Consider the following 24231-nt stretch of genomic DNA (forward strand, 5'->3'; position numbering starts at 1 on the left):
GTGTGCGGGACACGACGAGGAGACTTGACAGCCAACATTCAATAAGAGCGTCCCCCTGATGAGCCGCCGTGTGTCACAGCTGAAGGTGTGGATGCTCAGGTGTGTGTTGCAGCTCTGTACCTGTGCGGCTGCAGCCTGGATCAGTGAGTGAGGGCAGCGGCGCAGAGCTGCGGCCGTGGCGCACCGGGGGCCTCCAGCAGCAGCACAACACACACTCAGGGCGCACAGGGGCAGCAGGCTGCGGAGACGTTTAATTGAAACAGCTCTGAAACTGGAAAATTATCTACAGATAGTTCTGTTTGTAGTATTGTTTTAATATTTTTTTTAATTTTTAATTTTTTGTCTGGTAGTTTAATGGAATTGTACACAGACTATATTGTGACTTGGAAGTTTGCAGCCTAATTAAATACACATAGTCCTGAATGCTTAGAAAAGCTATTACATTGTGCTATTATTACTACTGCTGTTATTATAATATTATTGTTGTCGCTAACTTGTAGGCCTTGAGGCCACGCTGCTTATTGTTTGTGCGGGTAAGTTAAGGATCTCTGCTCAATAAAATGCAATCCAAATAATAAAACACTGATTCTCGAATCTGTCAGAACGCCAACAGATTTACACACGTGTATAATATGTACAATAGAAATGTTTTAAAAATCCAGATTACATGCTGCTATTTCCAACACAGTGAAGAATATCGGTTGAATGTTTTTATTTGAAGTCACTGAGTGGGTTATTCAAGTAGACACTTATTATGTAGTGTCTGCTGATGCCAATATGTCAACCATGACACACATTATTATTATTATTATTATTATTATTGTTGTTATTATTATTATTATTATTACAGTGGACTGTTGTTGCCTATAAAGCGGCCCACACCACAACAGTCAAATTCAAAAGTAATTTGTTTGTAATGACACCGGAAGTTCACATCATGGCTGACTGTTTTATTTTTTGTTTTTTTTAATTTTACAGCTCCAGCAGCCCCTCATTGGTTTTATAGTTCTCCTCCATTCTGACCATCGCCTGCCTGTTTATGTGTCCCTGAGTTTTATACACTCAGTTAGCTGCTGATCATGAACCAGCACACTCCTGCTGCTCCCACATGGCGCCTGTGTGCCCGCTCCACGGTGCTTTACTGACCTCTACTGGTGACAGTGGGATACAACAGCCCAGATAACCATCCTGTTGGGTTTACTGATGTCCTGGTTCTGCTGTCAGGGCAGCTAATGTAAGGTCAGCTTCACAATGTGTGTTGATCAGCGTTTCTTCTCTGGGATGTTTTAGCTCCGCTGTGCAGAATGAGGTTAATTTAAAGCTGAACAGCTGCTTTAAAATTGATCAGAACTAGTTTGGAAGCCAGTGGTGGTCCAAGCAACTTCCTCGAGTGTGACGTGGAAACATGTGCTGCACTGGTGTTTTAAAAGTGTTTCTGTGCAGTGCATTAAACATGGTCCATGAACACTAACAGTACTGAGTCTGTATCACTGTGTTTGACTGAAATCCAAGCATTTTCTTTATGCAGGAAAAGCTCTGATATTCATTTGTTCAAAATTTTCAGTCTCACTTTCCAAATGATGCTTTTAATGGAAAACCCCCCATTAGACACAAGAGTTGTCTAGTTGCTCGCTACACACCTTTAGACTTGACAGGTCCCAGGCTCAATGCAATGTGTGCTGACAAACAGGCATTTTCTTTTCTTTTGTATACTCACAGATGTGCCTGACATGTGGGTGTAGGATAAGCTGTTCTCAATGTGTTTTTATTGTTGTCCATTTAAGAGAAAAGTTACCACAGCCCCAGTGAGCAAACATCTTTATTATTAAAGGCTTTACCTGTACACATGCAACCTGGTTTGATATCATCGATTGCAGCAAGATAGAAGCACACACTGGATATCAGGCGAGACCATTTGAATACTCTAAGCATGCACATCAAAAATTTAAATTCCACTAGAGGTTAAGAAGCATCTCGTATTTGATGAAGAGCAGAAATCAGAGGCAGGTGACAGATCCCCAGTCACTGCGATTACAGGAGTAGCTGTAGATTTGTGCTGTAATATAACATCTATGCAATGTATAATTATTTAAAAGAGGCAGTTGGTGATACACTGAGTTTGCATTGAACGTTGGAGCAGGTACATCGGTTTTGAGTTGAGTCTGTTTAACTTCGTCGTGTAAGGTTAAAAACACTCCTAACCACTGGGCTGGTCGAGCTCAGAGTAACGTCTGAATGAGGCCGTAGTGCACACGTGTTCACTGGATGATGGTGTTGTAGGTGGTGAGGAACTGCAGGAGGTCGAAATAAAAATAAAACAAAATGAACCCCCGGCAAAACTAGTCTACAAATATTGAATTCAAAAGGAATAACGCACAAGTATCAGAAGCCATTAATTCAACGTTGTGGCCAACTGGATGATGGGGTACTGAATGTTATTTTATTCTAAACCCATTAGCATTAAGTGGAGTGGATGCTTAGCGGCGGACAGTGGTCCAGCCGTCATCGTCCGTCTCGTTCTTGGTGCGACGAGGGTTTTCTTTGTCGGAGCGCCAGCCCTTCTCTCCCTCAGCAGCATCACGCTCCCTTTCCCTCTCTCTGGGCCGCTCCTCACGCTTATCCTCGCCTCCACGACGCCAAGAGCCACCTGGAGAAACAAAGATGTATAATAGGACATGACCACGCAGGAATATGTTGATTTTACAAGAATGATGATAGCTCAGAAGTATGTACATATATCTGAACTAGTGGGCATCTTTATAAGAAACCTTCTGTAGAAGTAGTTAAACAGTGACCTCTGCTGGCTGAATACAACTCCACACGCACTTATTTTGTTAGCTTAGGTGCAAACAAAACAGAACAGTGAAGTGCACTATGTCGTAAGGTTAACTAGCAAAAAAAAAAGGCTGCTCCAGAGTTTAAATCACACTGTACTGATGGGAGGATAAATCAAACAGCTCATATATTTTGGCTTTAAAAACTAAGTGCTGTCATATCTTTAAGGAAAAATCATGTGTGAATCCCGCTCTGCTAACCTTCTTCTTGATCTCTGGGTGGAGGTCTTTGTTCTCGATCATCCCGGCGGTCTCTGTCCCGTCGTTCACCGCGGCGATCATCACGGTCACGACGATCATCACGGTCAGCGTCCTCTCTGCGAGACTCCCTCCAGCTGCTGGCGTCCTCTGTGCCTCCTCTCCTCCAGCCACTCTCCTCTCTGTGAATGCGCAGCAACACAGGTTTATGTAACACTGACAACTCACTGAAAGGTAACGAGGTAATCCTCTGCTATAACTTAAAAATAAATAAACCAGCACTCCTGCCTCAGCTCTATCAGACCCACCTCTGTGGACGACGGTCTCTGAAGCGGTCGCTGGATCTTTCCTCTCCTTCACCTTCACCTTCGTCATCAAGGTTGCCACCACGGGGAGGTCCCCAGCTCTCCTCTCGGGCTTTCTCCCGCTCGCGCCATCCACCTACAACAGAACCATGTGCATCATCCGGTGAGACCTTACCTTTAAACACAGAGTTGCTCTCTGTTTCTTAAATAAGCCATTCTTTAAGTACATGTCCCTCACGAATAGCTAAACAACCAGACTTACCAGGTCTGCCAAGGGGCTTCCAGGGTTTGGCATCATCCCCACCACGACGTGGCCCATCATCCATGCCTCTCCTTCCACCTCTGTCATCATCTCCTCCTCTCCTGGGACCCCAGTCATCATCAGCCCCACGCCTGGGACCCCTGGAGTCATCCATGCCTCTACGAGGACCTCTGTCATCATCAAAGCCACGTCTTGGACCACGATCTTCATCGAAGCCACGTCTTGGACCACGATCATCATCAAAGCCACGTCTCATGGGACGGTCCTCATCTCCACCCTTCCTTGGACCACGGTCATCGTCAAAGCCTCGGCGTGGACGTTCATCATCCATCCCTCTGCGTAGAGGACGGTCATCGTCACGACGTGGGCCTCGATCGTCGTCAAAGCCTCGACGAGGTCCTCTGTCATCTCTGCGAGGACCCTCTCCTCGCCTGAAGGGCCCCTCTCGGTCCTCTTTGTCTTCTTCTCGGCCCTCCTGTCTCCAGTCCCTGCAGAGAGCACAGGGATTGTTGGTGCAGCCACTCACAGCTGAATGCAGTTAGCAGGACAAAAGGAATTGTCAGCACTCACTTGTCAGGCACAGGACGACGCCACTCTGAGTCGCCTCCCTCTGTACGTCGCCTCCATCCTCCTCCTCCTCCTCCTCCCGCTCCTCCTCCTCCCTCTTCCTCCTCCTCCTCCTCCTCCCGCTCCTCCTCCTCCCTCTTCCTTATCAGCCCAGTCCTGCTGAAAGTGAAACATATTGTGAAAAACACGCTGTGTCGTAACATTGGGATCATTCCAATCCCACCCTGTAAGCCTGATATGTCCCTACACAATAAAGACACTTTCAAGTAAATGCAATTAAGATAATAAGCCTGCATGAGGTCCTTTACTCTGTGCTCATTGTGTAACTTAGGTGACAATACATTTGAGTTTTCTTCCATCACTTGTAGATGGTAAAAACTACAGATCAAATGTAGCACAATTCCCACCCATACGTCATATAACTTACTCAGTGTGTAGACTGAGTTAAAAACTAGATGAAGTGTGTTTGTACCTTGGAACCTCCCTCAGGTGGGCCCCTCCTCTCCTCCTCACGACGGCGTTCTCGCTCCTCGATCTCCTGCTGGCGAGCACGCTGCTTCCGTTCCTGCTCTTCGAGCTTGCGTAGACGCTCCTGGTATTCCCTCTCCTCCTCCTCTCGTTGCTCCTGTTCCAGGCGCTCACGCTCTTCACGCTCTGAAAGAAAAAGCAGGAAAGATACTGAATTCGGCTCTGATGCAAAAAGCAGAATGAGGCACACTTTAAGCAGCTGCCATAAACATTTCCTGAACTTTTTTTATGACGTCGTTATTAACTTCTTGACATATCTTATTTTGCCTGCCACAGGAACTCTTTCTGACAAATGGAAAATGCTAGCTGACATTACTAACACTGAAATACTCCAGCTCCTCAAAAATACTACTACTTTATTCACTACTACCACATTTTCCACCAGTTTTTCATCGGATATGAAATCCTGTCCTAATTTTATCAGGCCTGGTTAGATGATATATTCCAGTGAAGGAAAATTAATGACCTTTCTTGAGTTGCTCCTCGTGGATACGCTGTGCCTCCTCCTCCTTCTGGCGGTAGTAAGCGTTACGCCTGTCCTCTTTGCGCTGCCGCTTCCTTTCTTCCAGACGCTTCTTCCTCTCCTCTATCAGGCGCTCTTGGAATGCTTTCAGTTTTTCCTTGGAAGACAGAAAAATGAATCTGAAACCACTGCTTCAGTCATATCGGGGGTTACCTGTAGGTGACAGGCTGTATTAAATGGCCTTACCTCGTAAATGAAGCTACGGGCAGCGGTTATTTTTGACAGGAAGTTTTCTTTGTCCTCCATCATCCTGGACATGCGCTTCTTGTGCTCCAGAGCCTTCTCCCGTTCAACTTTCATGTTGCTGATCTACAACAAAATACGAGCAAATTCTTACATTCTAGATGCTTTGTTTGGCGTATTAAAATTCTTTATATGTACAAATATACATCTCAGCTTGTTCACATACCCTCTCCTCCTCTTGGAGCTCCCATAGTTCCATGTCCTTGATACGCTGCTCCTCATAGGCCTTTTTGATGAGAGGAATCTCTTCAAGGCGTTTCGCCCTCTCAAAGTAGTCAATCTGGAAGAGAGATAAGAAGTAGTGCGCAATCCATATCTAGATCACCGGTAATGTAACACATTTCTCTCAGTTACCTTCTTCTCCTGGTTCTTCAGACGCTCTTGAAGTTCCTTCTTCTCCTTCTCCAGCTGCTCCACCTGTTTGGCCATGATGAAGTCCGGATCCAGCTCCTCCAGGTCCTGTACAAAACACATTTGTTAATCTTGACTGAATAAATACATTCAATATGGAGTCAGTAAAGTTTTTTTTTTCTCCCAACATTTTACCTCAATATCAATATCCTTGAAGGCCTTGGCACCCAGTTCCGTCTTCTTAATCTGCTCCAGACGTTCACGGACTGTCTTCTTCTTGATCTGCTCATGCTCCTGCATAATGCGCTCCTTCTCCCTCTCCTTGGCCTCCTGCCGCAGACGCTCCTCCTCGGCCTTTCGAACCTTCTGCATCTCAGCTTCCCGTTGTTCTAGCTCCTCCTTCTCACGCTGAATGTTCAGGCTCTCCAGACGCTCCTTACGCTCCTCAATGGTCTGTCTACGAGCGAGGATGCGCTGGTGATCCTTGCGGGCATTTTTCAGGTAGGCAGCGATGGCCTGCTGGTTCTGCTCGTCACGCTCTTGCTGAGGAAGGACAAAAACATCCAAATGCAACTTAGTCTTTTAATGCTACATAAAGACTTGTGCGTTAGTATTAAGTGTTGGAATGTAAAAAGCTTCAGGTGTCTCTGGGCTCTGGGTGTCAATAAGAGGGTGAACTCACCAGAATGGAGGCAGGCTTGATGACCTGGATGGCTTTAGCCAAAGAAGCAGACATGGCTGTCAGCTGGTTTCTTATTTGCTCTGACGGCATGTTCTGCAGGAAAGGACCAACAGGAGCGTCCTCTTTGGTCGAGTAATTCAGGTCAGAACCGAAGCTCAGAGTTCGAGAGGTGTGGTCTATTCGAACCTACAAGGCAAAACAAAAGCAAAGTTACACCATGCATACCTCATCGCTTTTGTTAAACTGTCATTCGCGTCTGTGTGTCCCAACTGCATCCTCTCTACTGATTTTAATCTTACCTGCAGATCACAGTGCCGTGCAGCATCGACAATGGAGCGCTCCAGCTGGAAGGCGTCCACAAATGGAACCAGAGAGGCCAGACGGCTGAACTCGATGCTTTGATAGATCTGTGCAACCTAAAATAATGGAAGCAGAACAACCAGAGACATTACAACCATGACAGAGAAAAGGTGATTTTAGAGAGACTGACCAGAATGAGATTTACCTGCTGCAGAAGCCTCAGGATGGTATTACTCTGCAGGTGTGGAACATACTGCTGCAGATCTGCCTCCTTCTCAGCCTGGTCTCTCACCCAGTTCAACACCTAGGAGGAGAGTACGTTTGTTACCACAAACTACAGACAAAAATGTTTGATAAAGGTTGCTAATAAATGGTGTTTGTTCCTTATTATTAGGCTAGCCGTTGTCAGATGGTGCTGGATGTTTTACCTTGGTGACTCTTCCGCTCAGCTTCAGAGGATGAAAGTCCACCTCAAGCCAGTTGTAAAGTTCCTTCACTTCAGGCACTACATACTGCAGCAAGTTGAATCTCACCTAAAACAGAAACAGGAAAACATAAATTTGTATGAGAGTATTTTTTTAGGAGTCTTAACCGAGCATTTTTTTGGTACTAATTACAAAAGAAATATTCTGGTGCACTGCTGAAATATAAAGCAAGTCTCCTTTCTTGGGCGCATCATGTACCATGTCATTGATGAGACTCTGGCGGGTGGGTGGAGACTGCAGGCCCAGAAGGGTGGCCAGCCTGCGGTGTTTCTCCACAATGATGCCATCCATGTCCAACAGCCGAGCAATGTCAGTGCGCTCGGGAGTGATGGGAATAGACAGCGTGGCCAAGAGGACTCTGGTGGACATCCTGAGGTTCAAAAGGAAGTGTTATTAACTATTTTGCCACGACCAAGGAAAAACTTCACTTAACTACGAACAACATACCTCTGCATCTCATCTTGGGTCAGATTCTTACGCATCTCCCTGGACAGGTGATAGAGCCGGTGGAGAGTGCAGGCATGGAAGAGAGCATTTCCAGATTTCCAGAACACAGTGGACACCTTGTTGTAGTAGTTGGCCATCAGCTGGGGTTTGGGAGGCTTTTTGGAAAGCGCAAACAAGCCATGGATGTCCTCAACGGCCTTGAACGCTTCCTGTAAATAAGAAAAACCACATCAGTACCATTATTATCTGTACGTTACAGTATCACACACATAATTACAATGGAGGACACTGGAGGGATGTTAAAGCAGCGGTCCCCAACCACCAGGCCACACAGAAGGAATAAAAACGTTTTATTTCCGGCGAAGTCGGCAGGGTGTTTTATTTTGAAAAATGACCGCTGTTAAAATAAATTTTAAAAAACTAACTTCCCTAGCGAGCTTCTTTGAGAAGAGGGAGAGACTCGATGCTGAGACAGAAGTAGTAGTGAATACATTATTTAGCAATAAAAAGTAATTTTATTCATTTATGACACTTTTTTTTACCAGAAAAAACAATTATTATATGTGTGCAGTGACCGATCTGTAGAACATTGTCTTGCTTGAAACTGGTCCGTGGTGCAAAAAAGGTTGGGGGCTGCTGTGTTAAAGGACTACAGAGGTGTTAAGTTTTTGCAATAATTGATACAAATATACTAAATATTATCAGTGTGACTTTCCAACTCACTGATGAAAATATTTCATACACGAGTATGCCAGTATGGTCATTCAAGAGATTGAGTGTTAGGTGGACAAACCTGCCAGAGCTCCATGCTTATGGCGCTGTCCAGCTGCACCAGACGGGTCTCCAGGTGCATGGACTGGCTTTCAGGGTTGTTCAGGTTGATGGCGGTGCTCTGGTTGTGGTGGCGTTGGATCTGACCCAGATGCATACGCAGGTTGTCACACAGCTTGCGAAATTCTGCTTTACGGGTGTACTGCAGGCAGAACTTGAATGCTGCAGGGAACAAGACCAAATATTAAAAACTATGTTCATGGCTTTTGTCATAAACTGTTCAAGCCTAACTTTGAACAAAGACAAATAATATTAAATATGCAATGTGTCACAACCTTGCTGGGCAATGTCATGGTACAGGCGCTCCACTTTGGAGTTGTTTCTCAGCAGGTCCAGGCACTGGCGGTAGGACTCCCACAGGAACTTCACCCAGGGAGTGAGCAGGAGGCGATCAGTACGATCTTGAGTGTCCTCTCCGCTCACAGCACTCAGGAGCACACTGAAGTCACAACAAGCTCCCCGTTAATAACCCACCAAAATTAACAGACAGCAAAACGTCAAGTCATTTGTTGAAATTCATTTTGCCTTTCTGGGGTCTGGATGTTGTCCAGATCCTCAATGTCCAGGACCATCTGCTGGGACTCCTCCTTGGCTGTCTCAGTCTTCTCCTCCGCCAGCTTCAGGTAAGCCCTGACCACATCCTCCAAGGATTTGATGTTCACCTGAATGCAAAGTCAGAGATTACACTTAAGACTGTGGAATAAACAACAGTCAGATATGTGCAAACATCACAGATTTCTGCTCACACACCTGCTGGCAGATGTTCTTGTACTGGTAGAGACCCTCCTTGGCCAGGTGGCTCTTGCGGAGATCCACACAGAGCTCCAGGTATTTGAGCATGATGGGCTCGTGGATCTTCTGCCATGTTCGATGTTTCTTGCTCTTGATGACATCGTACAAAACATCCAAGGCTGGCTGCTTCTTTCCAACCTCAAGAAACTCTGCGTCAACATATTAGTAGGATATAAGTAAATGGTAACCACAGGCATAAACACACAGAAGTCCTCGTGTTTAGCAGCAACACACACAAAAAAAACTTCCGACGCTGTGCTTAACAAGATCTGTCTGACACAGGCCGATACCGGTGCTTTGTGAACGGGACATTAGTAATCCAACAGTCGCTACCAGGCTGTCAGTAACGACAAAACGCTGCCGGCGGCGATAAATGCTCTCTAACAAGCAACAGCTTTTCTAATGTGTCAGTGATTTTGTAACAGGCACAAAGATGGCCTCGCCGGTTAGCTTACACACTCACGCAGCTAAAGGAGAGCGATATGGCTTCCCCGCCATTCTAGCTTTAGCACTTAGCCGGCTAACAACACGCTGCGTTAAAGTGACGAGGCTCGCCTTAGCTAGCTGGTTAGCATGAATGTGTGACATCTGTGAAACATGACGCTGGGTTTCTACTCACCGTTCGCTCGTTTCAGAGCATTCTCTGGCCGCTGAAAATACGCCGGCATGTTGGTGGCGTTTTAGTGAAACTCAAACTGGGCTGACTTGGGTAAATTTTTGACAATTTTTACCAGTCCATCCAAGCCACGCACTCACCCGTTGCAACGGTGCTGGCTGAGAAAGGAGGAACCTCGTGAGCGGCCTAGCTAGGGTTGCCAGGTAAGTCTCGCGATATCTCACAGCAACAGCGTGACCTACACCAACAGAATGTAAAGCGAAATTAGAAGTAAACCAAAAACAAATTATGGAGAATATTTTGAAGTTTAAAAAGTGTACGTTTAATGAGATGAACAAAATAAAATGCAAATTTATGTAGAAGTCTCATTTATGTTGGGTTTCATAAAGAAGAAAATGAACAACAGGTGGGAGGTTTTCACTTTATTATTCCATTTCATAATCCTTTCAAAAAACAACTAAGAATTGAGCAAGAAAACAAGTTATTTATTAACCTATATTTCTTTCGAGCCAAGAAACTGAATTATGTCTCAACCAAAAATTATGATACACCTTAAATGTATTAAAGCATCCACATCATAGGGTTGTATGGAATTATTTTATTTATGACTAAAGCTTTTTGCTCTGAATGACAGTAAGACGTTTAGGGTCACTGACAGTAAACCTTTAGTAAACCCTAACCCTGGGATCATTTTTTAAGTCAGCGCTATAATTTGACCAACAGATTAACTCCATGTTATCAATAACCAGAAGATATAATTAACAAAAATATTCCATACCTAGAAATCTTTTACTGTACATGCTTACATGCATTAATATCCAGCAACAACCACTGGTGACTCGCTGTAGCATATGTACTGGTTAGATGTTAATTTGCTCTCCATGCATGTACTTAGTGAATCTGACCTCTTATTATTTATTGGTTGCCATCTGTAACACACTGAAATGTAACCCTGAATTTTAATTTTGATGTTTTAAATAATCACATTATAGAAAATATATGTCACATATATATCATATGATGTATGTTGAAAACATTTTATAATGAACATTCCTACCATAGCATCACATGTTCAGAGATAACCCCTTCCCAAACGAGGGTTTTTAACCAACCTGGCAGCGCTGGGAGGGTGAAGTTCCCGTATGCGCTCCACCGGTGGTGCGTTCACTGACCCCTCGTAAAAAAGAGAATTAAATTAATCTAGTTAGGCCTCATATTTAACTGCATTAAACTAACCCTAACCCTGCGTTGTTAGTTACGTTTAAGCCTCTGCATGATCTGGCTCCACACAACATCTTTGAACTTTTAACCTCATCTTCTGCACTTCAGCTCCTCAGATCAAACATGAGCTGCTGTTGGAAGTCTCCTGGTCCAGGCTTAAAACAAAGGGGGGGTTGTGATTTTACAGGTTCAGCCCAGATGTTCTGGAACAATCTGCCCCTGACTGTCAGAACAGCTGAGTCGATGGCTCAGTTTAAAAAGTGTTGGAAAACTCACCTGTACAGACCAGCTGCTGTATAATAACTTAAGATGTTTTTATTTATTTTTTTATTTTTTTATGTTCTGTTGACTTTGATTGTTGCTTTTTTATTTTTATTTTTTTTACTGTTGCTCTTTTTCAAAGGGCACGTTGCAACTTCCTGTCTTGATAGATGCAACAGAAATAAAGTTGTATTATTAGTTGTAAGGAAATTGGCTTTAAGACATACATTTATATTCAGTGGGTGCATTAGTTACAAATTTGGATGATCCAACCAGAAGAGCAGGCTGCAGTGGGAGTGGGAGCAGTTTCACTTACTCGTGTATTTAAAAACCCAGGTACATTGAACACACCATCACAGCTGACGTATGGTCGGCTCTGATTGGCTGTGAGCAGCGAGTCTCCGCCCACTGGGTCCCGGAATAAGGAAGAGGTTTCGCAGAGAGGAGGAAAGTCTGTTGACAGCAGAAATCACACCCAGACCTCAGACAAGTTTGGACATTTTCCGTCTTATTAAACTCGCCTCGCTTCGCATTGGGGGTGTCTCGAGCTTGCAGGAGCTCTCAAAGGTAAACCTCGGTCACACAGAGGAGGAGGCTGCTGGTTAGTCTCCTGGTAACTTGTGTTTTGAACTCTTCCAGGTATGGAATATGGCAACGACTGAAACACAGCTTATGTTAAGCGTCGGATTAATCGGTGAGTTTCAGTTCTCGGCTCATTTCTTACTTCGTGGTCGGCTGTGAGGTGAAGTTTGTGTGAACGTGCAGGAGAGTCACATGAGAGCAGTGTGACCTGACAGGGTCCTCAGCAGGGCTCAGTGCTGCTGCTGCTGCTGCATGTGTGGCCTGAATGCATTAATGAGCTGCTCACTGGTGGGCTCCTGAATGCCTCCAAGCCACAGTGTGATGCTTTAAGAAAACCCTCAGTTAGACTGTTTCTACTGTCTGTCCACTCCTGGATGTGCTCAGGCTCATATATGATGCTGATCTTTGGTGTGTTTTTTTTTTTTCCTCCACCAGAAAAAGATGTGAACAGAGACACGTTGTGGGTGTGGTGTTATCCATCTGTGGGCTCTGAACTGAGGCAAGTCCTGCTCAGCAAGTGCTGTCTGACACAGGATGGCCGTGATTTCCACACCTTTGTGTTCGGTCAGTTCTGTCGTACCTGGTACTACATCACCACCGTGGAGGTGCAGGAACCTACAGCACTGAGCAAGGTACAGTGTCTCCATACAGAGAAACCAGGATCATTAATAAGTTAAAATCTGAGCTATGGGTTTGAGCTCATCTGGTTGAGCTGGCGATCTGTGTACAGGGGCTATAGTCCCCAATGCAGCGGCCATGGATTCGAATCCCACTCATGGCCCTTTGCTGCATCTCCTTCCCCCATTCTCCTCCCCAACGTTTCTGTCTCTCTCTTGACTGTCCTATCTAATGAAGGCAAAAAAACTCCCCCAAAACTAACAGGTATTTCTGTTGTTGATGATTCTGTTGATTATTTTCTTGATTAATCAACTTGTTGTTTGGTCTGTAGAAGGTCAGAAAATGGTGAAAAATATCAATTAGTGTTTCCCAAAATTGAAGATGACGTTCTCAAATGTCTCGTTTTGTCCACAACCCAAAGATAATTAGTTTGCTGTCACAGAGGAGGAAAGAAACCAGAAAATATTTCAATTTAGAAATCTGGAGTGAGAGACTAAAAATGACTTCAACCAATTATTCAATCACTAGAGTAGCTGATGATGAATTTAACAGCTGAACTAGTTATGTTCATTAACAATTTGCCTCCTGATTGTTTTTACAGTTAATCAATAATTTGTTTAATTGCTATGGAAGATCTTGGTTGTCTGCCTCTATGTGTGGCCCTGCGATAGACTGGCGACCTGTCCAGGGTGTCCCCTGCCTTCGCCCTAAGTCGGCGGGGATAGGCTCCAGCCCACCCGCGACCCTAGTGAGGATTAAGCGGTGTATAGATGATGGATGGATGGATGGATGCTATGGAAGATAATTACACAAAGAGTATTTTGACATCTGCAGATCTCTTGTTTTGTCCAGTTAGCTTCCCAAAACTGAAAGCTATTCTGTTTGCAGTGATATAAAGTAGAGAGAAACAGGAATAAAGAGAATTAAAGAGCTCATTTTGCTCATATTGTCAGTTTATATACTGTTATTAACGATTTCAGCACTAACCATCTGTATTTCTGTCTGACGTATTTCTATTGACATTTGTCTCCACTCTTCCTTTTCCAGGTCACTCATTTTTCCATGGTTGTTACAGCAAAAGACTTCAACCCTGAGAAGTATGCTGCACTCAGCAGAATACTCTGCAGGTAACAGTGTTTGTGGAAAAGGAGCTGTTTAATGGTCATCGTACTGTGGACAGTGCTTATACATTTTTAATCTGTTCTTCAGGATGTACATCAAACATGGCAGTCCAGTGAAGATGATGGAAGCCTACATCACCGTCCTCACCAAAGGAATCTGTCAGAGCGACGAAAACGGCTCGTTTCTCATTAAGGACCACGATGTTCGGAAAGCGTACCTGGCAGGTTCGATCAAAGGTAAGACATCAAGTTTGTTAGATATTGGCCACCTTTGCCTGATTCCTTTCTCATCTTCACACAATAGACTTTTCACATTTAGGCCATCAGTTGATTTATTGGTCCACAGAAAAATAATCTGCTATTTTGACATTTTTAATAATGATTTCCGTCATTTTCGACCAATCATCAACTGGTTTGAGTTTGTCGAATGTAAATGTTTCTTGCTTGTTTGTTGTCATAATCAGATTTTTCCTGCTTTGAGGAATTTTTGGCAACCACCTAAAGAGATTTTGGTAAAAGAAATTCACCAGTGCCAAAATAGTAAAAATTGAGAATTTAAAAAAAGATATATGCATATTTTTAACCTATTTTGTTAATCGGGGTGCCATGTACTCAAGCATAATAGACATTTTGGTAGTGAAATGGAAATAACAGGGAAATACATAATTTCTTTCAATTAAGGTAACACAGACTTGCTTTCTTTTACAGTACACGGATCGATCATGCTTACTGTTGTGTCTAGTCACTCCCTATAGGCCCATTCTGGACCAATAAATCCCTGCATGTACGATAATAAACTAAATATCTTCAGAGTTTGGGCTGTTCGTATGATTAAACATATATCTGAAGACATCACTTAGGGCTCTGGGAAGCTGTGATATGCATATTTGCACGGTTTCTTTACATTTTGTAGAATAATGGATTCATTGATTAAGCAAGAAAATAAAACTAATTGGTCAAAATAATCATTAGCTGCAGCCTTCAATTATGGTAAAATAGGTGGAGTCTACAAGCAAGTACGACTAGTATATGCAAATGGCTGCAACTAGCAATTATGTTAGTTATTGAGTAGTTTGCAGATTATTTATTGAAGACTTTTGGTCTATAAAATGTCAGCAGACAGGGATGTTCAGAGAGCAAAGTTCGGCTGCATATGGGCGCAAATGTCCTGAGCAGCGATTCCCTGGCTCATTTCCTGACTGGGGACCATTTGCAGCATTTCATTCCACGCTTTCTCCACATTTACTGTCTCGCTCCACTGCTACTATAAAAAAAAGGCATAAAAATGCCCTGAAAAAGTTTCAAAAAATGTCAGCAAGTAGTGAAAAATGGCTTTCACAAGTTACCAAATGTGAAGTAGAAAATGCAGAAAAAGCAGTTTTACGTTCTTCCTGGCCTGTGATATATATGTAGGTGACATTTTACCATCTGAAACAGCAGGACAACACAACGGAGGCTGAAAGTGGTTCATAAAAGTACTCTTGGCTCGCAGCCCAGACTCCTCCAGAGATGAAAGCTGGTCAACAGTTTACTGTTTCTGCTCTATCTCAGATGTGGTGTCTCAGTTTGGCATGGAGACCATCATCCTGTACACCGCCCTGATGCTGAAGAAGAGGATCGTCGTCCACCACCCTCGGATTGAAGCACTGCTGGAGTTTACGAGGTGAGTTTAAGACTTTCAACACCACTGTGTTGTGAAGATTGTTGTCGTGTGTAGGTAACTCTTTACTCTGTTTCCCCTCAAGAGTTCTGCCGGCGCTGACCTGGCACAGGAAAGACTGGTCCATCCTGCACCCATATGTGCACCTGACTGATGCCGAACTGGAGGATTTAAAGAAATGTCCTGGTGAGGCTTCCTCCTGCTCTATTTATCTTAATTACCAGGAAGCCTTTGTGCAGAGTCTCCTCCTCACGGCTGGAGATTAGCCACCATCTGTGCTGCGATCCCTGTGATGTAATGGTGAGAAAATGAATTATTTATACTCCAATATGTCGCTTTTCTCCACAGGATACATCGCAGGGTTTGTAGATCCAGAAGTGAGCAACAGATCGGACTTGTTTGATGTGTTTGTGAACCTCTCAGACAGTGTCATCACAGTATCCCAGAGTGCCAAAGGTACAGCATGTTCACAGAGAGCAGTATGTTTCTAGGAGCACTTTAAGTTCCTCAGACTGATGTTCAGTGTTTCACTACAGAAGCCATGGCGATGGGGAAGTTGCACAAGGAGATTGGGCAACTGATCGTCCAGTCTGCAGAGGATCCTGAGAGATCAGATAGTCAAGTCATTAAGGTGAGAACGCTGTCAGATCACAGAGCTGTAATGTCGTTGACTGTGAGAAACGTAAAGATGCCTAAATGTTTATTTACAGGACATTTCTGTCAAGACAAAAGAGATTCTTGCCAACCTGGTTGCCCTGGCTAACGAGTGTGAAGACTCTAAAATCACTCTGGAAGGTTTAAAGCAGCATCATTTCCCTCCGGCCACCGAGAATTTCCTCTTTCATTTGGCAGCTGCCGAGCAACTCTTAAGGATATAAAAGCTGTTTTCAGACGCTCCACTGCAGGGTGACATGAGCAGCACCGACTCTGGCTGTGCTGCTGTGTAGACGTTGGAGTTGTTACCATTTTCTGAAAGCCACTTTTTTTTACAGCAAACTTAATGCGAGGAAAGAAGAGAGTCGTTAGCGTCAGATTTGATAAAAGGTGACTCTTGTCCCAATACCAGGACCACAGAATTAAAGGATAAGTTTGGCAATATTCAACAGTTTTACAGCTGACAAATTCCATGAAAAGACCAAAACCATCCAAAGTCTGATAGTGTATTTTCTCTGTGACATAGAGCATCACTGTTTCCAAAAAGTTACTAAAGCACATCAAGAAGAAAATGGCACATACGGTTGTATGATGAACATGCTGGCACTGTGGATCCATTGACTCTGGATGTTAAGAGGGAGGGGTGGCGTGCTTTGCCTCGAGGACACTACACACATCCAATCACAGGGTAGCTCTGCCATATCTCCCTGCTTTGTCCTCCATTTGACTCTAAATGGAACCACAATTCACAAAGTTAACATCACTCTGTGTTCACAAAGTCTTGAAACTCGTATTCAGGACCATAAACTCATGAGGAAAATGTTTACTGAGGTAACAAATCAAGGGAGAAGTGGGGTCATGTTCTCATAGACTTACACAATCTGAATCCTTTTTGCTTTATGAGGAGTCGCCCCCTGCTGGCTGTTTGAAAGAATGCACGTTTAAAGTACTTTTCAAGATGCAAGATGCTTTTATTTTCATCACACACGCGTGTACAACGAAATTAAGGTGCACAGTCAGGAAACGGACTCATAAACAAATAGAATAAGTAACAATAACATCACTCACACAACAACATCCGATCATTGATTCACACAACACTCTAAAACACACTCACATCAGCACCAAATGTACCGCGGCCAATGCAGTAGGACAGTCAAATGTTCAAATATTGGACTTCCACTGTCAGTGTGGTTCATTGTTCAGTGTGATTGTGGCTGTGGGGTAAAAACTGTTCCGGAGTCGTGTGGTGCGGGTTTTGATGGATCTGTATCTTCTGCCAGATGGCAGGAGTTCAAAGAGGTGTCGGGCAGGGTGGGACGGGTCTTTTATGATGTTGTGTGACTTCTGCAGGCAGCGAGTGGTGAAGATGTTGTCCAGAGCTGGTAGTTGAGAGTTGATGATCTTCTGTGCAGTTTTTATAATCCGCTGCAGAGTCTTTCTGTCTGCTGCAGAGCAACTCCCGTACCATGTCAGGATGCTATGAGTCACAGTACTCTCTATGGTGCAGTGGTAATAGGCCACATGTAGGTGTTGGGACAGGTCGTCCTGAGTGTTCTCAGGAAGTATAACCGCTGCTGGATCTTTTTTACCAGCATGTTGGTGTTGACAGTCCATTTTAGATCTTCTGTGACGTGGGTGCCCAAGGATTCGATCTTTGCATTCGATCCACTTTTCCTGGGGGCTACGCTCATCTTTTATGTGCTGTTTATGTGAAGCTCACATATCGCTGGACATGTATTAATCTGCAACTACAAGTAGTTCCCTACAAATGCACAACTGGTTGCTGTCAGGGTCGTGTTCAGTGCCCGCCTGTTTTAGGAAGTTACCGACCGCTTTTTGAAAAATGATCCCTGTATTTATATTTTTCCTTTCAGTGCGTACTGATATTACTTCTTCATAACATTGCACTGTGCTCATATATTCGTTGCAGTCTCAAGTTTGCAACTCAAGTGATACACGGTGATGTATGTCCTCTGCTGTGCAAAGGATTGTGGGTCAGAATGGCCAGAGGAGCGTGCTGGCTTGCGTACTTCAAAATGCAACTGGATATCATAGGACATCCTGGTACTTCTGGCACACTGCATTTAACATACTATGTATTGGGCCACAGTAAATCTTTATTTGGCATTCAGCATACCATTACAACGGTGACTGTTGAAGACATAAACATGGACCAACACAGTGATGGTTGTGGCCTTTTCATGGGATTATTGGGCAAAATACAAGTGTCATCCTTTAACATTAATAATTGGCAACAAGGAGCTTTTGTAATGTTGTGAATTCAAGACAAATGAGCTGATCAGCTGGTACATCAGCCAGTGTTTTCCAGATGTTCTCTCCACAGTGCAACGCCAAACTTCCAAACATCATGAATCTTGGATGAAGTCACCGTGTGCTCGCTGTGAAGAGTCACACCCTGATGTATTTGCGCAGCGGCTGAAATAACCCAGATGTGACAAGCACTTACTATTATTGAGTTAGTTGACAGACACTGCGTTGTACGTGGTTATCAGGTCGCAGCTGCAATACTCGTTGCAAATGTTTGTTTTTAACAATGTCACATTTTTGTATTTTACTAATGACATGAGTGCCACACAACTGAAATACAAGCAAACTGTGTTGTGCTATGAGGCTTTTACAAATGTACTTTTATTAAAAAATATATACTTAAAAAAAAAAAAAAAGGTTTAAATGATCAATGCTTCCATATCCACATTGGGTTTCACTCACCAGCCACTTTATTAGAAATAAACTACAATCCAATGGAACAGCCGTGCCATTAACTCTACTTTTACAAAGCTTCTACATTTTCAGTTTTTGTCGTCAAAAAGGAGAAATTTCTACTTTAATACTGAGCTCATGGTGGGTGGTAGTGTTGTACTGGACTTTATTACAGTTTGGATTTTATAAGTGAACCTAATAAATTGGCCAGTGAGTGTCTGTCGCCTTACGTGTCTCACTGTTCAGGATGTTTTTTGGGTTTTTTTCATGTGCACGTAGATTCCTGTTGAGAACATTTTCATCCACATTGCCAAACAGATGGTTTTTGTGTCACAGCATTTCAGCGAGAATAATAGAAACGCTGATGTAACTTTGAAAACTAAATGTATTTTCATGAATTGATGTAAGATTTGCTATATCTATAAATACATCTAATATTCCAACTAAATAAATTTATTATCAACAAGTAGCTTCTTGCTTGTTTTATTAATTAAATAACATTTTTAAACAAAATATCCCACATGAATACCACATCGCATCTTTGAGTTTGTCACACGCATCAAACTTTTTGAGCTGCACGATGTTACAGAAGACTTTTACGGTTGTGTTATCGGTAATGGCAGCGTGTGCTTGGGCTGATTGTGTATCTGGCTGCTCCTCAGAGTCCTCTGTGGTAGAATAACTGTCCACCAGCTGCTCCAGCCTGCAGCTCCTCCTCCAACGCTTCCCTCTTTATCTGTAAAACAAGGCCAGAGTCAGCCGAGTTCATCACAAGGAAAACATTAGAGCTGAGCAGAGGACCCTGAACTCACCGTTCCCAGTTGTGAAAAGAGACTGAATGAGACAGGAACCATCAGGCCCATGGTGAGCACAGCACTGATGTGCCGGAAAGGAGCAGCCAGCAGGGAGTTCTTCTGGAAGAATCTTGTTCTGCAAAGGAAAACGTATTCAGGGATTTTTTTTTTTTGTCCAGGTGGTCTTTTGCAGAACTAAATTTAACAGTCACTGACCTCTTTAAGAGCAAAACCAGCAGATTAGGGAAGACAGCGGTGCAACCAAACAGCACTGCTCTAGATAACGCAGTTTCCCTCACAGCCTGATGATAGGAGGGGAAAAAAAAACTTAATACGACAAGTTCTCAATTAAAAGACTTCTTGTTGTCGATTTGCTTCTTTCTGAAACCTTTTCTGCTGCTGCTTTAGAGATGCCGACAGGATTTCCATCGCGGTCGAACACTTGGATCCCAGTTTCTGACTCCTCATTTCTGACAGTGAACACATTGAAGAAGGCCAAAGCAGCTGGACAGAGTTACACAACATGTTAGTGGTGGAGGCTGGCCAGGTGGGAAGGGAACAAAAGTTAAATACTGTTTTTGGTCTGACATCAGGGTGAACTGATAATGTATAGACAGCGCCATCTACGATACTATTCATGCTTCAGTATTTTATCTTGGAAAGCTCATGTGACGAGCCTCGGTGGTGTTTTTGGTTTTAAATTACATGTGCAAGTCAAATCAGCAAGATTTTTTCATTTTTTCAGTCAAGCCCGTCCTTTCCTCTAAAGATCTGAAGAAGGTCACTCCTACTTTGGGGTCAGGCACTAACAACCAACTTTGGTTCAAAATGCTGCAGCTGGGATCCCGACTGGAGCACATTTCTTCTGTTCCTGACGTCCTCACACCGGCTACCTGATCAGTACAGGACTGACTAGAACATTTTGTCAAATGTTTAGCAGCGCTTGGATGGATTAACTCCAGCTAATCCGTTAGATCTGTTGCACTCTTACGTCCCTTCTTTAGATGGTAAATGGACTGCACTTACATAGCGCGTTTACACCTTAGCGGCACTCAAAGCGCTTTACAATGTGTTTCTCATTCACCCATTCACACACACATTCATACACCAATGGTGACAGAGCTGCCATGCAAGGTGCTGCCTGCCATTGGGAACAACTTTGGGTTCAGTGTCTTGCCCAAGGACACTTTGACTGTCAAGGGGCCGGGGATCAAACCGCCAACCTTGCAATTGGAGGACAACTGCTCTACCACCTGAGCCACAGCCGCCCAGATCAGTAGACCAGCATCTCCTTGTAGCTCCAAAATCTAGACTGGAATTCAAGGTTGGCCAGGTTTTCTCAGCAGCAGCTCAGATACTTGTGAATCAAATAAAATCATGTTTTTCGCTTATTTTTCTGGTTTAGATGTAATTTAAACTCCTATCTGGTTGCACTCTACTTATAATTCATCACACAATGATTGGGATTAGTTTTGTTTTATGGCTTTAATTGGGATTTTTTTTCATTTGTCTGATATTGTGCAACACTTTAGTCAACATTTTGTTGTGTTTAAATGTGAAATATGAACGAAAACAGCCATGACTCGACCTGTGTTTCTAAATAAAACCTTTACCTGTGAGTGGGATTGGAATTATTGACCTGCAGAACATCAGGACGTCTGGGCTTCTTATACTGAGCCGGTTAATTAAAATCTGAGGAAGGGCCTGAAACAGAAAATATGGGAGATTTATAATAAAACAGTTTACTTGAAGCATTACAGTAAACATCAGCACAATCAAGTCATACACACCCCTGCGCATGATGTGTAGGAGACAGTTCCAGCGATCAGCAGAAGCTGCTTCAAAGATGTTTTCTTGCCCTGGAGGTGAAAAATAAAGAGACAGAGTGAAGCAGAGGCTTTTACATTAAAGGCAAGGAGAGTAATTATGCACTAGGATGATGCACGTGTACACAAAAAAGTAAAACAGTACAATAAATAAGATCAAATAAACAGAAATAACTAATTATAAACAGTTCCAAGAGCTTCCATTTGGAGAAGTTTTAAGAGGAGATGTAAAAGAAGCTACAGATTCATTCTATAGTTTGGGAGCTCTAACAACAAAAGTCCAATCACTCTTCATCATAAGCTGTGAGGTGGGAGCCACCTGCAGGTCTCAGTGATCCAGAGGACACGTAACAGAGATGTGTTCTGGAGCGCAGCCGTTTGAGGCCTTTTCAAAATCAATTCAAAATCTAACAGGGAGCCCGAGCTGACGTTTCTCCAGGTAACGAGTCGAGTATCATGTGTTGCATCAAGTGACGTGTTTAAGCCGAGAATAAATAAAAGAAAGTACAACTTTTGCTACATCACAGAAAGGGACTAATTTCAGATATGATCTTCAGATGAAAAAAGTCTGACTTTTTTTTTTTTAATTGATTACCTCGAAGTTTCTGGCAGCCTCTTTAATACTTTAACCACCTCATATATGAACATCTTGATGTATTTGGGGGATTTCATATGTGCTTCTGTGCTATTGATACCTTTCAAAGACATCATACCTGCTCTGTGGAAGCGTTTCTGTTTGCGTGGCTGAACCCGGCGTTGTAACTCTGCAGCAAAAACTGAAAGAACAAGTTTTAACATTAACAACACGACAGCCACGTGTTTTTAATAACGGGATGAATATGCTTCACTACCTGCCAAAACAGTGCAGATTTGACGGTAGTATGTGGCAAAAGGCTGGCAAAAACCTGGGGGGGAAAAAAAAAAAAAGTTTCCTTCAACAACCACAAGAAAGAAGGAAAAGAGTGATGTATAAGTAAAGGACAACACGTACCAACGGTCCTGATATGGGCAAAAATGCTGGAAATAGAATGACAGAAATAAAGGCATTAACATCTGTACTTTGAATTGTGATTGTACAAAACGTATTACATACTGTGTGCTGTATAGATTTTGGGGCAACATGCATGGGTCAAAAAGTATGACAGAAAGCTGACAGGATTCTGTGCATTTTCCTGTTAAATTCTCGGCTTTCCTTATATTTGTAGCACTGGGATTTTCTGCACCTAAAACCTCTTGGGGCGGCTAAATTACTCTTTGCAAGAAAAACCCTGGCTTAATAAATAAAGTTAGAGACGTACAAGGAATTCCCTAATTCTAAAGGAACACACCCAACAAAAGCAGCTCTTTACTGATTAGGCCAATCAAACCTGATGCTTTTTGAAAGGCCTGTTAATCACGCGACTATCTGCCATCATAGTTTCTATAACAACAGTTTCAACAACAATTCAGCGAATCATTGAATCCCAAGTTAATTTTAATAACGGATGAAAACAAATTGTTCAAAGTCTTGATGTTGCTGATGTTACCTGGAGGACGGAACACTAGTGGAAGAGCAGCACCAGAGTCAGCGTGGGCCGACGACTGTGAACACAAAGCAGCACATTAAACTCCATCAGAGCACATCTGCACACCGCAGCCGCCAGAGAACAAACATCAGAGGTGTAAAAGAAGTTCTCAGGTTGTGTACTTGTGAAAACGTACCGACACCGAAATACTCTGTTACATGCATGTACAAGTCACGTCATTTTATAATATAAAAGTAGCAGAAAATGAACAAGTAAGGAATTATTTTCCATGTGGAGCCATGATGCAGACAGACACGGCTCAGAAAGGTCCCAAACTGAGAAATTTATAGCGGTTAAATTGATTTAAAAAAAAAATAAAAATCACAGGTGTACTCTGTTTAGTGATCACAAATTTTCCATCTTGTGTGTCAGAGATCACAGGTGTTCTCACTTCTGTTGCGTTGAGTTTCTACTTTTCTTGTCTTTTGATTCTGCATTTTCAATATAGTCTGTCTAAAGTATGTAGAGATGGCAAAAGTACTCTTTACTTAAGTCGAAGTAGAGATACTTGTGTAAAAACAGACTCTGGTTAAAGTAGAAGTACTGATTCAACTCCTTTGCTCCAGTAAAAGTAAAAAAGTACTGGTTCAGAAATTAACTTAAGTACAAAAGTACAAATGAATTTTTAGCTTCGATGATGCTTCTTTTGATAACTCCCCAAAATGAAAAAAGTTTTAAGCACACACAATAGGATTGTTTTCATCCTTTAGGGAACCTGCACAGTGCTGCTACAGAGAAAAACATCACCGGACAGTTTTCCATTTCAGCATCATTACAATCAACATGGAAACACTCGTCTCTTCAAGACTACCAACATCTTTTTTGGGACTCAGCAGAAGCTGGTTCTCAAAGTTCTCTGAATGAAGACATGGGTCTGAAAATCAGTCCTAAAAAGCCTCTGGCAGGCAGCTAAAACAGGCAGGGCTGTGTTGAGCTTCAGTGACAAATCACACACTGCTGGGAAAGATAAAGACGTTTGTTGTTACGTCTTTTATGTCACGTCGTCATCCGTCATAACGAGCCAGGTTTGAGAATGTAAGGAGTAGAAAGTCCAGATATTTGTGTTCAAATGTAGGAAGTAAAAGTAAAAAGTCTTCAGGAAAATTAATACCTGAGTAAAGTACAGTAATGAAGTATTTGTACTTTGTTACTTCCCACCTCTGAAAGTATGTTTTTGATTGTTAATGTAGAAAAAAAATGTAACTAGGAGATGATACAGTTATGAATCATTTGACTTCTGA

At 43.0% G+C, this 24231-nt stretch overlaps 3 protein-coding genes across 4 annotated transcripts in view; 1 reads left to right on the forward strand and 2 right to left on the reverse strand.

The window, feature by feature from the left end:
- Positions 1-1801: 1801 nt before the first annotated feature.
- eif3s10 (eukaryotic translation initiation factor 3, subunit 10 (theta)) lies at positions 1802-10135 on the reverse strand. Of its 2 annotated transcripts, none has more exons than XM_008284628.1 (23): positions 9968-10135; positions 9307-9497; positions 9082-9218; positions 8832-8995; positions 8519-8718; positions 7726-7934; positions 7477-7648; positions 7222-7326; positions 6999-7097; positions 6793-6909; positions 6494-6679; positions 6007-6354; positions 5815-5919; positions 5627-5740; positions 5404-5526; positions 5161-5314; positions 4639-4820; positions 4308-4325; positions 4170-4267; positions 3600-4087; positions 3341-3473; positions 3036-3214; positions 1802-2647 (listed from the first exon to the last, which is right to left on the reverse strand). In XM_008284628.1, the coding sequence occupies exons 1-23, from the start codon at positions 10014-10016 to the stop codon at positions 2478-2480; spliced, it is 3741 nt and encodes a 1246-aa protein (XP_008282850.1). In that variant the 5' UTR covers positions 10017-10135; the 3' UTR covers positions 1802-2477. The 2 variants fall into 2 exon arrangements, with proteins under 2 accessions (XP_008282850.1, XP_008282849.1); XM_008284627.1 differs by having other exon boundaries at positions 3341-3476.
- Positions 10136-11883: 1748 nt separating this feature from the next.
- dennd10 (DENN domain containing 10) lies at positions 11884-19271 on the forward strand. The gene is made up of 10 exons (XM_008284629.1): positions 11884-12013; positions 12086-12140; positions 12464-12660; positions 13694-13773; positions 13856-14004; positions 15319-15430; positions 15513-15613; positions 15776-15883; positions 15964-16058; positions 16138-19271. The coding sequence occupies exons 2-10, from the start codon at positions 12095-12097 to the stop codon at positions 16303-16305; spliced, it is 1056 nt and encodes a 351-aa protein (XP_008282851.1). The 5' UTR covers positions 11884-12013; positions 12086-12094; the 3' UTR covers positions 16306-19271.
- A 1-nt stretch (position 19272) lies between these two features.
- The window catches only part of sfxn4 (sideroflexin 4), a 10965-nt gene continuing 6006 nt past the window's right edge, over positions 19273-24231 (reverse strand). Inside the window, exons 5-14 of the mRNA XM_008284633.1 lie at positions 22952-23006; positions 22417-22442; positions 22277-22330; positions 22139-22201; positions 21390-21458; positions 21213-21303; positions 19988-20103; positions 19816-19901; positions 19618-19735; positions 19273-19541 (exon numbers count right to left, since the gene is read on the reverse strand). Of these exons, the coding sequence (XP_008282855.1) occupies positions 19464-19541; positions 19618-19735; positions 19816-19901; positions 19988-20103; positions 21213-21303; positions 21390-21458; positions 22139-22201; positions 22277-22330; positions 22417-22442; positions 22952-23006 (756 nt within the window). The 3' untranslated portion in view covers positions 19273-19463. The remainder of the gene's footprint in view (positions 19542-19617; positions 19736-19815; positions 19902-19987; positions 20104-21212; positions 21304-21389; positions 21459-22138; positions 22202-22276; positions 22331-22416; positions 22443-22951; positions 23007-24231) is intronic.

Source organism: Stegastes partitus, unplaced genomic scaffold (genome assembly GCF_000690725.1).
Source record: "Stegastes partitus isolate 25-593 unplaced genomic scaffold, Stegastes_partitus-1.0.2 Scaffold367, whole genome shotgun sequence".
Lineage (NCBI taxonomy): Eukaryota > Metazoa > Chordata > Actinopteri > Pomacentridae > Stegastes > Stegastes partitus.

Bases quoted from the DNA above. Each gene is read 5' to 3' on its own strand.
- dennd10 (XM_008284629.1), top strand. From the start codon at position 12,095: ATGGCAACGACTGAAACACAGCTTATGTTAAGCGTCGGATTAATCG. The intron at 13,774-13,855 runs GTAACAGTGTTT...TCTGTTCTTCAG, and splicing joins CTCAGCAGAATACTCTGCAG to GATGTACATCAAACATGGCA. The intron at 15,884-15,963 runs GTACAGCATGTT...GTTTCACTACAG, and splicing joins AGTATCCCAGAGTGCCAAAG to AAGCCATGGCGATGGGGAAG.
- eif3s10 (XM_008284627.1), bottom strand. From the start codon at position 10,016: ATGCCGGCGTATTTTCAGCGGCCAGAGAATGCTCTGAAACGAGCGAAC. The intron at 7,935-8,518 runs GTTTGTCCACCT...TCTTATTTACAG, and splicing joins TAAGCATGGAGCTCTGGCAG to GAAGCGTTCAAGGCCGTTGA. The intron at 4,088-4,169 runs GTGAGTGCTGAC...TGCTCTCTGCAG, and splicing joins CGTCGTCCTGTGCCTGACAA to GGACTGGAGACAGGAGGGCC.